The sequence below is a fragment of the Wyeomyia smithii genome, chromosome 2, assembly GCF_029784165.1.
Source record: "Wyeomyia smithii strain HCP4-BCI-WySm-NY-G18 chromosome 2, ASM2978416v1, whole genome shotgun sequence".
Classification (NCBI taxonomy): Eukaryota; Metazoa; Arthropoda; class Insecta; order Diptera; family Culicidae; genus Wyeomyia; species Wyeomyia smithii.
Genome location: NC_073695.1, coordinates 46,079,744 through 46,097,208, shown reverse-complemented (window position 1 = coordinate 46,097,208; position 17,465 = coordinate 46,079,744). Strand labels below are relative to the sequence as shown.

Here is a 17,465-nt window from a genome sequence, read left to right as displayed (position 1 = left end):
ATTTCTGATTGTTCGAGTTCGAACAGTCAGAACCCAATTTTCTGCATTTGAACGGGTGCTTAAATGATTTTCCAATCGATTGCTGCAAAACTGACAGAAATCGATTGGAAACTGACTGAGTTTTAAACGTTTGAAATTGGACAATTTTCGTGACGCTGACGATGTTCTCGGTTTTGAAATTGGATCCCTGTATTGAAGTTGGGCCCCTGTATATGTTGCCGTAAGACGTATTCTACGTCAAAACGCCAAAAGTAGGACCTTGTTCTATGAAACAATTTTGCTGAAGATATTGCGTAAATAAAATCAATTTTTTATAGTCAAATCTAAAACGATAATGAATTTTCGAATATAGACCACTGCGCACTGTGGGATTTGCAAATAAATCTTTCCACCAATTGCTAATGTCTCGAAATATAGTACTTGGAATGTGTAAAAACTATTTCGGAAGTTATTTCATGAAATGGTGGTTGAAAAATGTGCTTTACAATAAGTATTTCGACGTTTTTTTATCACTGTTTTGTACTTTACCACCTTCAAGAGGGCATTACTCAAAATGTACCGTACGTTGATTTTGAATTTTTTACCAGAAATTCTGGACATCATAACGAATCGAATGGTGTACTCAGGCTCTTTAGTGCATTTTTTTTATGATGACGGTCTGAGGGAGCACCGTGGAAGAGTTTCTGCATACGGCTACTACGCTGATTGTGCCTAATGCATTGAGTATTTTAAACCATCGTTCGTAAAACTGGTAAGTTAACACTGATGCTTGCCTAATTTTTTTAATTGCATTGTTTGACATTTTTTCTCAGCTTTCCAATGCTTGTCTCATATTGAAAATCGGTAGTTGCGAACAGGGCCGAAATCGCATTTTTCTGATATAATCCAAGATGGCGGCCAAATTCAAGATGACGACCTATATTATGATCACTTCAAATGAAAACCCAAAATATTCCTCTTTACAGAAATATGCTACTTGTAGTAGGTTTCATAATGAATTTTAAAGATATAGCTCAAATAAAACATCAAGAATCGATAAAATTTTCAACTTTTCTAGAAACTATTTCACCCTTGGTGACCGAGAGGTCAACATCTTCGATCAAACAATTATGGAATTATCAATTTTCTCTATTCCTAATAGCTAGTTTCAGCAAAAAATGCTAACATTATAATTTTCATACAAATTTGATATACAATGCGCCAAGCCAGAGTGTATTTTTGGAGAAAATACACTTTTTGAGAACATTTTAGAGCTCAACCAGGAAGTCGATTTTATTCAATTTTTTTTAAATAACAGTAGATATCGACGTTTCAAACATATTTTAACATTTAGCATCAAGTGTGAATTTCTGATTTCGTCAATTTCATGGAACTTTTCATTAGTTGAAAAAGTGAAACGTAGACCGTCCCAAAGTCCGATTGACCTCGAATTTTGCCCGGGGACATTTTTGGAGAAGACGAAACTTTCGAGCTCACCACTGAACGAAATGCGAAGATCAAATTTTTCCCATTCTGTTGAAAATCTTCTGTCACCTTCTGTGTTAAAACCAAAGATGTGGTTTAGTACCGTCAGTAACACTCAGAAACTGTTTCCTTTGATTTTATTCCAGGTCGAATTTTTTCCCTATGATATCGGCGGAACATTAGTTGCAGATATAGTTACTTTAGTTTTTACTTTAATTCAATGTAATCGACACAAATCGCAAAATAATAAAGGCCTGTTTGACCGAGCATATATAGGTAAAATGGGTAAAATATTCTTTTTGATACTAAAGCGTGATTTATATTACATTGATCACACATTTCTATGTACCTAAGTTGTTGCAAGAGAATCACGAATAACTTATGTCAAAGGCATATTTTCAAACGAAAACTTCAATTTTTTTTCAACAAAAATCTGATTTATTTCATATCACATAAATATGATTTCAAATATTTTATATTCTTTTTTCAAGAATCAGTATTACGAATAGTGAGAAAATGTTTTTAGTGCAGCTATTGCCTAACGCTCTGATCAACAACATATTTTTCCCAATTATGAGACAGGAGTTTGATCTCACAAAACATCTCTTGTGCGCCCAGATGTTGTATCGTGTCCAACAAAAAGCATCTTTCGAAAAAAAAAAAACACCCGTCAAAAGTATGCACCAAAGGACAATAACACTGTCGTATAAAACCGAATGACTTCATCGATTGTCCATCGCAGTGTTGTTTTTATACTCTCCATTTTCGTTTCCCATCGAGTGCAATTGACATCGATGCTCTCGTATCGCGATCTAACTTTTTGCCACTTCTCGCCTGTTTCGTCTCCCACTTGCTGACAGAACAGGACCGTGCAACCACTGCGGATGGTCACAGCGGGTAGGGTCGTAAAACCGCAGCCATTCGCAGACTTTTATTGAATCGATGATGATGCTGCGGCTCGTGGTTCGCTCATTCGTTCCGCAGCTCTCCTGTTGACGGCATAAGCGCACCGGCATGAATAAACCGGAAGAGAAACCAGCAACTGTCATGCAATAATTTTGCCGCATCCTTGAAACCGTAATTGCAAAACACAAGTGGATAGATGTAATCATTTGGGGAAGAATGCTTCTCAGCAGCGATGCCAGAGGGCTCCTGCGGTAAACTTCTGGCAGCAAACATTTATACGGAAATCATAATTGTGGGCCCAGTTTAATGGGCAGCAAAGTTCAACATCACAAATGGCAGGTATCTGGGGAGAATAGCAGGTAACATGAAAATTTCATTCTCCGAGCGGTGCAAAGTGGCTTCGAAGATGTCATCACTGTCACGGCGTCACGGCGATATTGCACGATGTCACTCACAAGATGGGACATTGCGGCCCGTCCAAGGATGCTGGTAGAAAAAAAGAAACAAAACTAATGCCTCTGGCATAATATCTTCTTCGTAGCATCTCACATGGCACACATACACAGAGCATCCCAACAGCGAATAATACAAGTTGTAAATCACCAATTCCGTTGTATCTTTTGCTCCGCTATTCTCACAAAAACAATAGCTTTCCTGGGAGAATGAAATGCAGCTTGTTGGTGGAGCACATGGGGTGAAATGTGAAGTTGCTGCACAATGATGTACTTTAAAGTCGCTGACAAAGTGATGCTCTTTCATCCAAGCCCGGGGCCAGTCTGTCAAGATAAAGCGAAATGGGATTCCTGCTCTTTCACTCTCTCGCTCTATGTGTATTCCGTAATCAAAGGTGGGATCTTTTCACAACACCTGAGGTGCTTTATAAAGTGATAAATTGTTCAACGAGTTTCTCGCTGCAAATCTTGTTGATAAAGCTCGCTGTTTGAAAGGAAGCTGTTTGTTTACAATTAGTTACCGTGCGTGAGATAACTCAAGCAAGACCGTTTTGTTGTTTGATTAAGGAACTTGATAGTAAATAGAGAGAGAAAGAGGGTACAAATTTTTCCTAGATTGTTTATGGCTTAGAAGGTTTGGGGGTGAAGCGGGGAAAATTGCTTTAAAGTTTTTGATTTCAACAGTGAAATTTACTGAAAACATGATCCCTCCTGGCAGTGAAATTGAACATTCTCTCGCTCTCTGTAGTATTGTAAAACAGAGGCCCAACTCCGTTCCGTTTTCCAAGGGATTTACACGCAAATAATTACGGCTACAACTTTCCCGCAAATCCACAATCACTTTGTTCGAATGTAGCCCGATGCGGTTGAAACTGTCGACTGTCGCAAATATTCGAAATAGTTAAACCTGAAAGAGCTCACCCCGGAATGCCGGCGATTGTGTCCTGTTTCGCAGGATTTCAGCTGTACCGAACGGAACCGTTTTATTTGAATCCATTTGTTACATTCTATCCCTCTGGCTGGAATGATTTGGGTACGATTTTGTATTGCTTTTCGAGTGGAGAAATTTCACCAGTATTCTTTTTTGTTTTGGTTTGGATGATTTTTAGCAGTGACTACAGTAATTGAACACGAAACGCTTATGCAGGAGCAGTTTGAAAATCAGAAATCGAATTGTTCTTTACACATTATCGGATGAATTATGCTCGTGCTAAAATTCGTAAAATATATGGAAAATTACACAATTTTAATTTATGTGGCATTATACTTTCATACTTTTATACTTTTATACTCTAATACTTTTATACTTTTATACTTTTATACTTTTATACTTTTATACTTTTATACTTTTATACTTTTATACTTTTATACTTTTATACTTTTATACTTTTATACTTTTATACTTTTATACTTTTATACTTTTATACTTTTATGCTTTTATACTTTTATACTTTTATACTTTTATACTTTTATACTTTTATACTTTTATACTTTTATACTTTTATACTTTTATACTTTCATACTTTTATACTTTTATACTTTTATACTTTTATACTTTTATACTTTTATACTTTTATACTTTAATACTTTTAAACTTTCATACTTTTATACTTTTATACTTTTATACTTTTATACTTTTATATTTTTATACTTTCATACTTTTATACTTTCATACTTTTATACTTTTATACTTTTATGCTTTCATACTTTTATAATTTTATACTGTTATACTTTAATACTTTTATACTTTTACACTTTTTTATTCGCTTTTAGGTTTCTACGTTTTATATGTGCATATACACCAGAATTTCCTTGTTTTCCACACCTCACGCATCACTCAGCAACAAATCGATCAATTTCTGTTCCACCTTTGTCCCATTTCAGATATTAACGAGTGCACCGAGTACGGGGAAGACATTTGCGAATACGGATGCTCCAACACGGTCGGTTCGTTCATCTGCAAGTGCCCGAAGGGATTGCGTGTGTCCGACAGCAACAAATGCATGGGTAAGTTCACACTTGGTTTTGCGGTTTTTTGCGTCGGTATTTTCGCACAAGTGTAACTACAGGTTGCTCGTTAGCACCATTCTGCTCTACTATTAAATGTGCCTACTTCTTCCGATAAGCGTCGAAGCGTAAACTAAGCCAATGTGGCTGCAAGCAACCTGCAATTAGAATAATAGCTGACTCTTTCAACACTATCAATTCTCGAAGTAAGGTGTAAGTGGAATCACAAATGGTTTAGAATGTTTTGTATCCCAATTTACATATTTGAGTCTCATTGAGCTAAGGTTTGTGAGGCTCTTTCTAGAATTAACGAACTCCAGTTAGTGCGTATGCCTTCCGAAAAGCATGCATTGTATAATTCTATGCCAGAGCCGAGCAGTGATCACTCTTCGGATAAGTTTTGTGTTAGATAAATTAGAAATCCTTCTATATGTACATTCCACTGGATAAGATACATGACTAGGATAGCAGAGAATGTGAATAGACGTATTGAAAATGAATTCTCAAAGCACAACGAACCGATTAATGTAAATCAGTTCTAGCATAAATTTATGAGAAAACTTTCCCTTCGGCATACATCGGATAACGGAAACGTTCACTCATACAAGCTGCCTACGCATCTTTGTACCTTCAACCCGTTCGTCCATTGCAACCACACGAACCTCAAATGTTTACCAGGAATATTACATTTTTCTAATTTGTAGACTTTCACATCAAATCTGAAAGCAATTTATTTACTGCAAATAAAACTTACTCAGATCGCCTCGTTTCTCCGTATCACATTGCCGAACAGGGTCATTTTCGAACGTTGCAACAGCTGACGGGAGTGCCTAGCAAGTAATTAAAACATGCAAATGCCGTAATCTCGATTTGAACTTGTTTGCTAGTGAGTTCTCGGCAATAAGCCATGTAACAAGTGGGAATTATTACTTGCTATCTCATACGATCCGGTGGCAATCCAAGCAAAGCCTTCGTCGAAGAAAACCCGAAGCCGGTACGGAAGGAAATTAAACCAGTATTCTACTAAGCCACCCCTTTCTCCGTTTCCCTTCAAGGAAGCAGTTGTGCTACGTCTGCACTGTTGGATTACAAATCCAATTCCAGCAATGCAAATGTCTTGCAAACATTTCAATGCCGGACAAATGGTACAAGCGAGTCAACAGAAATCGGAGTACGATTTCTCTGTCGACTCGCTGACAGCTGACGGGGTTTCTCATTGTGGAATTCTCAGATCGAGTGTCGAAGATGAGGTTCAAGGATGCCAATAACGGTTGATTTTTCGCTTAAGCTAACCAAGAAATTATTGTATTTGTTACGTTTTGATGCTAGGTGATTGTGTACAAGAACAAAATTTATATCAAAAATGTAGGTATATTTGTCCGAAAAATATTTTTTGATAATATTTTGTTTTATTCATTTGTAATAATCATAATGAAAATTATATTCATTAAGTTATGACAACCTTACCGAGTATTCTAGAAAGCTTTAGAAATTTGAAAAAAAAAACGGATTTTCGTAGTTTTTTCCAAATGATAAAAGCTTCTACAAGCCGTAGAACACGTAGAAAAAATATTACATACAAATAAACAACAGAATACAGCGAAACAACATTAAAGAATTTCTCAAAACAATGGATAGCAATCAGGAAGGACTGAATTATTAAATAGGTACTAAAATGTAAATAGATAAGCATCACCGAAAATACTGCCGATATATGACTTTTTTTGAAAATTTTGTACACTAAAATCGCTTTTACGCAGTTTTAAATGCGTTTTGAACGCGTCTCTTTCTCCTAGAAGGGCTGCTTGCCTGAGCGTTAGTTCCTCATGTTAGGAGCGGCTCAAAGAGCGTCTGATCCGGAGCGGACGGCTGAATTATGAAATGCGGTGTCTCGCCAGCTACACCATAGATGGCATCCCCGTCGCGAGACTAGAAATCCGTAGCCCTAGTAAGGCAGCAGGCCGAAAAATTAAAATACTACGAACATTCAAGAATTGAATATGAATCAGAACAATTGACAAAAACCTAGGCGACGAAATAGACGAAATAGCGGCTCAACTTCAAGCAGCTCCGGGACTCCCAGGCAGTGGAGGAATACGTGCAATATCTCGAAGCGGTACTACTCACGGAGGGGTTAGGTGCAACACATCTCGAGGACGGCTCCTGCAGCATTCGCAGAGCCGTCGGAGAGACCGCAATGATGGCACTAGGAGTGGAAACACCGATTGGCAGAAACGACTGGTATGACAGGGAGCGCGAGGCAGCGGTTAATGAGAAGAACCGGACCTGGGTGATATACCTGGGTAGGTCAGCGAGAGATAACAAGGCCAATTAAAAACGGGCACGGAACGACATGACCACGATTCTCAGACTAAAGAAGTGCCTGCAGAGGATCATTAACACGAGGAACTGGAGCAGCAATACCGTGCCGTGATGAACAGAGGCTATGTGCCGCAAGCTGCCATGTGCAAAGACGCGGATGGGAACAACAAAGGCGCAGACAAAGACGGACTGCCGAGCGAGCATTTTGAACGTGGGAGAATAGCGCTGGCTAGAGCGTAGCAAAGGTTCATTTCCAGAATTTGAAAGGAGGAAAAACTGCCAGACGAGTGGATGGAGGGAGTCGGATTTCCGGCTAAACTGACTCGATTGATCAAGGTCACCGTGGCGCAAGTGATGTGCTAGTCTGTTCAGCTTCTGGGCTTCGCGGATGACTTTGACATCTTAGTACGTAACTTTGCGATGGCGGAGGGAACTTATGCACGACTGAAATCCAAAGCCGAACGAATCTGACTGCGAATAAATGCGTCGAAAACGAGATACATGCGAGCGAGAGGCTCCAAGGAGAAAAACATCAGCCTCCCAACCGTCGACAATAACACCAGCAAAAAGATCCAGAGACGCATCCTGGCTGGAAATCGTGCCTACTTTTCACTTCGAAAGACACTTCGATTTATTTATTTATTTTTTTATTTATTTAATTTTATTCAACGGATAATATGTTTACCCCAATGACCTCCCTAATAATAACGTTTGTTCGCTTCGCGAGATACATTAAAGTTATAAACACGGTAACAGCTATTAAACCCAAACCACAGATGCATATTCCAGTAACGGCCGAACAATTGCACAGTATACAGGCAGTAAATGTTTTTAGACTTCTTGGCAAAGCGAAACAGGAATCCTAGCTGCGACGAGGCTTTCGAAACGATGTATGCAACATGATTTTTGAAGTTCAGTTTGGAATCGAGCAGTATTCTCAGGTCTTTCACTGTTGATTCGCGCTTTAACTGTACACCTGCCAAAGCGTAGTTAAAATTGATGTTGAAGCTTCTGCGACTAAACGAAATGACCGAGCATTTGGATACGTTCAACGACATCCGGTTAAGTTGACACCAGTCAGCGAAGGTTTCCAACTGCTGTTGCAAGAACAACGCGTCCTTTGGCTGTTTTATCGTGTAATATAACTTCAAGTCATCGGCGTAGGAGAGTTTAGAGCACTTGAGGGTAAGGATGACATTGTTCATGTACAGCAAGAATAGAAATGGTCCAAGATGACTCCCCTGAGGAACACCGGACCAAACGGGAAAAGGTGAGGAAATATGGTCATCGATTTTGACGGACATATTTCTTCCGGTTTGATACGATTCGAGCCATACAAGCAAATTAACATTCTTGCCAAGTTTGTGATTATGTAAAAAATAATGAATGCGAGACGACCTTTGTCAATGTGGTAGACGATTGAAAGTATTTTTTACACACTTAAAATTTTTTACTGGGCTCGGTAATTTATTACCGAGAACGGCACCACTGACTGCTCGGTTGAATGAAAACAACGAAGATGACATATTTAAAAGTCATATGTCTGTTATCTTTAAAAATGAACCGCGCTACAATGATAAACTACATTAACCTCAGCAATAGTGTTGTTCCACTTCAAGTAAGGTTATGGAAAGCAATATTTACTTGAAGATGCTAAGGTAAAAAAAAAATGATTGGAAAATACAAATACAAATGTGGGAACTCTAATATCAAGATGAAATGAATTTGGTGTTCCTCTATACCGCCACCGCGGGATGCAACTAGGAGGTCATTTTGAACTAAATTCATTTAGCTAGCAAATTATAATCATCAGTACAGCTCTACTTCGCACAACGAATGCGTGAAACACATAACGCAAAAGTTGTACAAGAAATACATTGACAGAGATCAAAACCAGAATATGTATCATATACACAAAAATCGTATTGTTTCGGTGAACTTCGGTTTCGGACAAACGATCAGGTTCGATGCGCTCAAAACGCCGCTCTTAACTTTCACGAGCCGGTGCGTATCAACGGTTCGTGCATCCCTGATAATCGTCAGCAACCGAAACAGACAATAGCAAGCGTTGTTGTCGCAAAAGTTATTGACGTTGGTGCCAGTGTCGCGAAATCGACGGCATGTGAATAAAACCCTAGTCATAGTTAAATGCAAAATATTTTGAACAAATCTAATGTTTTTGTTTATTGTTAATAATTGAATGATGTTTTAAAATTACCGGATTCATGAAAGTGAATCGATCAGACAATAATTTCTTTATTTTTTCAGTACCCAAATTATCAATATTGGTGGCTGGTTGCACTGTTTTAACGATGCCAGCATTCTGAACATCGATTGTTACCTTATTAGTGTAGTGGTTTGGAGCTGCGTAATACATTCAAAATATGCTAGAGCATCAAATGCGTTATGCCCAGCGCACATGCGTTGTGCTGGTTCCAAATTTAATCAGTAAATGCGCTACTTTCGCTCATAAATGATCTGGTTACGCGCACCCTGACCTTCGCGTGTGCTATCTGCCTCTACCGACACGTACTTTACGAAACAAGAGGAACAAAAAGACAATTCAAATGGCAATTCGATTGTGTTCCAGATCGCAACACGATACCTACGCGTTAACCCAACACGCCTCACTGTGCGTCGACAGTGGCAATGTAATCTTCACTTGGCTTGGCTGCACACAAATGAATATCAAGTTCTTCTGCACTGATAGACTACGAGTGACCAGCGCTCTATCCAAACATTACTCGGTGCAGTACTGTTGCCTGTGCTAGCAAGGTTTCCTTCAAGACATCAGTTTTGTTATTGTCATTTGAAATTTAGGTCAAAATTGTTTTTAAACAGACATAGCTTTAACAATATTGCATCGAATTTGATGAAATTTTCACAGCAGATGCATCATAAGTTGTATTTAAAATTATAAATATAATATAATAATATAAATATTTTTTCAATAGTAACTATTTAAAACAATATGTTAAAAATCTATGTTCTGGGGCACTGAAAAATCTGAAAAAAATCACAAGTATTTTTGACGAAATTTCGAAACTGCTTTGAAAATTTCGCGGTGGTGATATTTTTTGATCAAAAGATATGGGCCTTCAAAATTGGTGCCAAGCGCATTTTCAAGCGAGAAATGCTCCTAAACCAAGTTCTCTTCAGTTCTCATACCAAAAAGTGCACCATAACGGCAAAAAGTAATAGCATGGGCGATTTTAACCCGCTGATGCGTTCTGTTCGGTTGTCCCCTAACTAAATTGTGCATTATATTTTTCAGTCGCTTCGTGCTGTGTGCAGCGTGCGAGCGAGAAAACTGACCATTCGTACGAGCCATGTCTCGTCACATGGGAATTTTTTTGCGACGTACACTAAGATACCTCGTCTCTCAACTTAACGAGTGCGGTGCATGGGCGACGCGTACTTGAGACAGCTTGCGTGCAAAACCTCGTGAGCTCGTCTCGCGAGCTTGCCTCGCATGTTGCTTTGCGCTAATGGTGCAAGAAGGAAATTGATTTTGCGCAGAAGGATACAGGCAGGGGATTTTATGTTTTTTTTTATTTACGGTGTTACGGAATTATCAATGATATAACCTAGTTCATTTATTTATCAATTCAAAATTCTATGATTAATTCATCCGACTTTTGTAAACATGAATTAAGAACGTTTTGTTACTATACTTATTATGCTAACGGTACGAAAATGAGTAATATTTTTCTTTTCACCGGATGCAGAGTGTTACGTTGGTTAACAGAAGTGTTTCTTTCGTCGGTTTAGATGTAATTGACTATCTTATGATAGAACTCTGTTTTGTAGTTCTAAGGATAAAAAATGTGGTTTGCAATTACAACATAAGTTTTTCGGCAGTTTAAAATAGTAAAACTATTAAATTTGTTTATATTTTCTAGTACATGTTGATGTTGGATAGAATTTTCGAATTGAGGTTAGGAGGTTTTGAAGGTTTGTATGGTTTTGTGAATTCTTCCGATTAATACACCTTCAAGTGTCTGATGGCTTATGTCGTATTGAAGACAAAAATCTTTAAATAGCTATGGGAGGCGCGATGCTCGGATTATATCATTGATACATGATACTTTCGATAGCACAAACAAAAATATATTTCAATGCTACGGTGTTATAATTTTTTATAATTTTTTCAAACCATTTAAACGCTGTGGAGTGTTGAATAAAAGTTTAATATTTAAACGTACAACCTACAAAAGTTTATTTGTTTGTTTGTTAATTAGGTCATTCGTGTCGATATACAAAAGTGTGGGTGTTCTTGTTTATGTGAATGCACGTGTGTACGGTCGTGCGTACAGGGCGATTAACGCATTTTGGGCAGGGTAAAGAATCATCCAGACGTAATTTTAAATGTTTCTATCCAGTAAACTTAACGTTGGAGCCTTAAAGCATGCAAACATAACCACAAGTGTCATCAACCAAATGGGGCTGACACCACACAATAACATCAGAAGATGTGTTTTTATAAAACGTATTTTTAAGAAGTATTTTTATTTTATTTTAAACAGGCGAAGTATATTTTGGACATCAGATATTTTTTCTGTAGTTTAACGCATTTAATGAATGTTTTAAAGGCGAATGAAGTAGGGAGAAGATTTGAATCATTCAATACCAATAACTTTATTTCAAAAAACTATCTCATATCTCTCATATATCATTTCTTAAAAAAAACCTAAACTAATCCACCTAGAGCGGCTAGACTCAACCTTTCTCATTCAAACTAATTATTTGCAAAAATAGATTTACATGAATACTTAAATCCAATGAAGGTATATTCATTCTTTGGGTTCTAAAATATTGATGTTGTAATTGAAGTATAAAATATGAAATTTTACATAATGGTAGTGCTTTAGAAATAGCGAAATAAAAGAAATGACTCTTAATTTCCAACAATTTAATCACGAGCGATACCGGGAACGTTCAAATAGTACGATACCCCATTAAAATTATGTTGAGGCCACATATATTGATCAGAGCAGGTATAGTTATAAATAGTCTTTCAATTTCTTTTCTTTTCATAACTTTTGAACCAACTTGTTATGAAGTTTGTTATTTGTAAGTTTAAGAAATGACTCGTTCGTATGACACTAGTTATGTTCAAATAAGTCATGTAATCTTTGAGATAATGAACTTTCGTTGTTTTATTAACAATTTAATACATAACGGTTGGTTAAGTTCGATTATAATCAGATGAAATGGGAAGTATAAGGTTCAATCATAATTCATCAGTTAACTCTTAACTAGCCCGTTCATCTGATATCAATATTGTTCAAATCGGTTGTGTAGTTTTAAAGATAATGAAGTTTCGTGATTTTCACATTTCGATACATTACAGACGAAGTTACAGTCCGATTACAGAAAAATTCAATAGGGTGTTATGAGGCAGCTAGACCTTCCATTTGACACTAATCTTGTGGAAATTGCTTCAACCATCTCTGAGAAAAGTGAGTGAGTTTATGTAGTCTTCAGAATATGTTTTCTTTTCATAACTGGATTTTACATTTTTAAACCTAACAAAGTAATAATCCTTTTGCAAAAAAAAAAAAAAATAATAAGGTCTTATGGGGCAACAAGGCCTTGCATATGACACTGATTTTATGAAAATCAGTCCAGCCATCTCTGAGAAACATGGGTGAGACTAAATAGTCTCCAGAACCCGTTTCTTTCCATAACTTCTGAACCACAAGTTCAATCTTCATAAAATTCAAAAGTTAATAGTTCTTTAGGTAGTTCGTTCATTTAAAAGTAATTTTGTTCAAATCAGTTGTGATGTTTGTTGATTTTTACATTTTTACATTTTGATACATAACCTCTAAACTAGAAATCTGATTACAATAAAATTCAATAGGGTCTCATGGGGCAACTAGACCTTTCATTTGCAATTAATTTTATTAAAATCGGCTCAGCCATCTCTTAGGAAATCGAGTGAGATTGGGAGAGCGTTACACACACATACAGAAAATGCTCAGCTCGTCAAACTGAGTCGAGTGATATACGACATTCGGCCCTTTTGAGCACTTTTATATCTTTAGTTTTTGCAGTAATTGCTATACCTTTCTAGGAGAAAGGCAAAAACCTGAATGCTTATTAAACATTGGTGGCTGTTTGATCATGGTGAAATGAAAAATTTAAGGCTCTCAAGGTTTGTTCGATTGGTGTGATGTCTTCAGCGAAAATGTAGATAGTATTTCCGTCCTTTAAAAAAAGGGGAACGTCCGAAAACCACATTTCAAAAATTTTATTTTTTATTATATAAATCTACAAAATATTAGACAGACATTGATAGTTATTCGAGCTTGGAAAAATAAAATCAAATGCGATTGATGTTTTGTAAAAATATTTTTTTTTTGATATTTTTTTCATAGTGTATACCTATTTTAAAGGGAAAAATCACAACTTTGAATTTTGCCGAAGACATCACTTCGATCAAATAAACTACTCTGTATCCAAAATCTTTTACAATCATCAATACTATTCTTACAGAAGCAGAAGTTTTAAAAAAATACTGGTTTGATGGTGTTCCTCTTTTATTAAAATTTATGCTTATTTTCTTCTTGAGATGAGGGCAACTTTTCTCTGTTTCTGAAAAAATAGATGTGATTTTATCTGTAATTATGAAACATTTCGTCCAGATAACCATACAGCCTCGAGAACAACAGTTCTACTATTCGTTAAGAAGAGTAGTATGAAGATTATATGATAAAATTTACAAGTAAAAGCTAATAACAAACCCAGCCTGTCCAAAATATATCTATGCCCAAGATATATTATTCACCCTACGTGTATTGCTTTGTTTGTTGTTCGGGTACGATTGTATCATTTTCAGTTCAGGTTATGGTTTTTCCAGTTTAACGATCACAAGGCATAATTAAGCTGTACTTAACTGTAATGACTGTTTTTGAAAGATAATAAAGATAATTGAATTTCTGTAGAAATAATCAGAATCAAGGTGGAAAAGATTGTTTAGATTTTTAAAACTTTTTAAACATACTCTTTTTTTCATGAAGATATAAAAAAGGTGACACAGTTTTTTAATAACAATAAGGTTGTTAGGTTTTTTTTATGGGTTTTTTATTAATATTTTAAGTTAAAAAGAAATTATTTTGAGCAAAACTTACAGAGAAGCACAAATTTTTTTAGGTTATTTACATTTTCTTTTTAGATCTTACTAAAATCAATTTTCGGAAGAATTTCCTGGTTAAGTCGAATGAACAAGATATTTTGTAAATTTTCCTCAGCAAGCAACGTACGGTGTTTGGTTAAAATCAGTGCCAATACACTGAATGAACGCTCTACGCTGATCTGAGTACACGGTATTGCCAGGATAATCGAAACTACTTTATACAACGCCGGTTTCGAGTTTCTGAAACCATACCACCATTCTAGGATGGAATTTTCTTTGTTGTCTGCTTGCGATAGTTTCAGCCGTGGCATTCTGGAAAGCTCACTGAGCTCATTCTCAATATTAATGCTCTCCTGCGTACTGTTCGACTCATCTAGAGTACTGAGATAAGCCTCAAAAGAATCATCCGGCGGTGAGTTCGAATGCTCAGTAACAGACGAAGACGATGCAGCGTTACTTTCAATGTGGCAGCTGTCAGAGATAGCTTGCATAGTGTTCCAAGTTTGCATGATGAACTCCTGAAAAAAAAGGTTTTAAATGGCCACTTAGAAAGAAGATATATTCAATCACCATTGCTACAGATCTCTCTTCTTCTGTGATGAACGGACTGTTTTTGAAGTTTATGCGTTGGTCGATGAAAATGGCAGCCAAAAACGATCTGTTGCTCATCAGAGAGGCACGTCTTTTATCCATCTTCTCAGCGATGACTTGAGATATCGCATTGTTTGCTCTTTTCACGTTAAAGGAACACTTTTCCCAGATTAGAAAAAAGTCACCAAAAGTGATCTGCGCATTTTGAAGCTGTAATGTGGCCTCGGCTACTGGTTTAAAAGCATCGGCGAAATTCTCCAGGAAAGTCCACGTATCAACGTCAACGATCTGTTCCTCTCCATCAGCTAAGGTCAGAATAAAATCTTTCTCCTTGATGAGAGACTGCACCATCACGTATGTGCTGTTCCATCTCGTCGGACAGTCCAGTTTCGGTCTACATCGCTTGCTCACTGAAAATAACTTTTTATAGAGCAACTTACGCAACACTTTCACAATACTCCGGATTCGCAGAAGGTTTTTTTCATTTTAGTCTCCTTAAGAGTATCATTTACCGCTAGCTGTAGCGTATGTTCCGCGCAACGTACTCCTTGGAGAATGGGCTCAACTAATTCTAGTTTCCTATTAGTATACTCGTTGTCGTAATTTTCTGAATTACTGTGCTCTTCAGCGTCTTCTTCATCATCATCGTAATTATTCGGGTCGTCAGAAAACTGGTAGCCATTGAGTTCGAATTCTTGAGTCATCCTCAAACGATCTATTGTGGCACGCATGTTTTGAGCGTTGTCAGTCGTGACCGTTAGCAAACGTCGGATATCGATTCCATACGGTTTCAAGCATCTAAGAACTTCTTCCGTCAGATTTGTTGCTGTGTGTCTGTCATAGAGCTCAATGATTTTGAGAGTGCGAATTTTTATCATCTTTTTGTCAATAAATTGAATATTTATTCCCAAAAACTCCCGGTCCATTCGTGTGGCTGCATCCATTTTAAGACAAATCATTTTATCGGCAATTTCATTCACAATGATGTCCCGCATTTGGTCTGTCACCTTAGAAAGTACTTCACGTCAATTTCTGCCCCTCCTCGATAGGCCTTGCAATGCTTTGGAACGCAGGATATCTGAACATGTTTAGCGGAAGACCATTTACGGTAACAAGTTGAACCATGGCTGACATGTACGTTTTTTTGTCCATTCGGACTTCAATCTTCGGGATTTTTTTCGAAGAACCAGCACCACCTTGCTCGTCTCCATCATCTAAAAGCCCTCGTTTTCGTGCAAATTCTTTGTGAAGTGTTTTGTAATGACGATGGTAACTAAATCTTCTCAAGTCAGTTATTTTTTTGTTACACAGCAAACATATCGCCTCTTTGGCTGCGATATTTATATTGAAAAGTTCTGTGTCACTGATTGCGCGCGACATGTTGCAAGCCAAGAACTCTAAAAAAATCGACTTTCCGTAACAGCGCAAAATATTACTTTGAGCCTAATACACGAGAAAGTCTCACGAGCTCTGGCGCACGAGTTGTATCGAGTATGTACAGCCCAAACATCGCGCGTCGCAGTCTCTTACCGAAAGAAAAGGATAAGAGAAACCTGCAAATTTTATGTGACATACCTGGTCTCGTCGCACGTAAATGAAATTATTACCTACGAGCGGGAGAAAAATTTCTGGCGCCGCTTGAGTAAAAAGCGTCTGCTGGTACACGAGAAAGTCTCACGAGCTCTGGCGCACGAGCTGTATCAAGTATGTACAGCACGGGCGTCTCGCTCAGTTCGTAGTGCGACGAAACATAGCCTTGCGCGTCGCAATCCGAACCGAAAGAGAAGCGAAAGAGCAACCTGCAAATTGCATGCGACGTGTCTCGTTTCGTCGCACGTAAATGGAAATTCTACGAGCGAGAGAAAAATTTCTCTCGTCGCTTGAAAAAGAAGCACGTGCACAGGAAGTCTGGATAAAAGCTTGGTAAAATAAGTCGAAAATTTAATAAATTGCATGAAAAGTGCAAAAAAATATAACAAATAATGACATCCAATCAAGCAAAAAAAAATTAATCCGCAAAAAATCACACAATCAACATATAAGAACATTAATAAACGTGAAACACAAAAAAAAATGCTGGAAAAATAAATTGGAAATTCAGTTGTAAAAAGACAAACTTCACTAGAATATGGTGAAATCATCATCAAAACTTTCCAAACAATATGGATTCAAATTTTGTTTATTGTTTAGTCTTCAGCAGTGTTGCTGATAATCGCCTCATACCATTCATAAGCACTCATCTTGGCCAAGCTAGTTCGGAAAAAGCTCTGTTTGTATCTGTTCTTGAGCGAACCGAGCAATGCCTTCGTTTTGAATCACCGCATGCTGTTTATAAGCAGAGAGCGTTCGTGTTCTCTGGTATTCCGTTTTGCTCGTTGCCTTTCACTCTTCCCGAAGCGAAGCCATCGTCTGCAAGAAGTGGAATCGACAAGCGTTCATGTTGAAGCTTAGTTAAAAATTCGTAGCGAATGCAACTGGCCGTAGCATTGAGCCCGCCGAGTGGAAGAGGAAATCTGAAGCAAAAATTTTTGTATGCGGGGGAAGAAGTAAAAGAAATCAATGGAAGCAAACACCGCTGCTTG

At 37.4% G+C, this 17,465-nt stretch overlaps 1 protein-coding gene across 2 annotated transcripts in view; it reads left to right on the top strand.

Moving 5' to 3' along the window:
- Positions 1–17,465, top strand: part of LOC129722123 (uncharacterized) — a 279,868-nt gene that overhangs the window by 220,978 nt on the left and 41,425 nt on the right. For both annotated transcript variants that reach the window (XM_055675370.1, XM_055675369.1), the window contains one exon: positions 4,707–4,829. In XM_055675370.1, the coding sequence (XP_055531345.1) occupies positions 4,707–4,829 (123 nt within the window). The remainder of the gene's footprint in view (positions 1–4,706; positions 4,830–17,465) is intronic.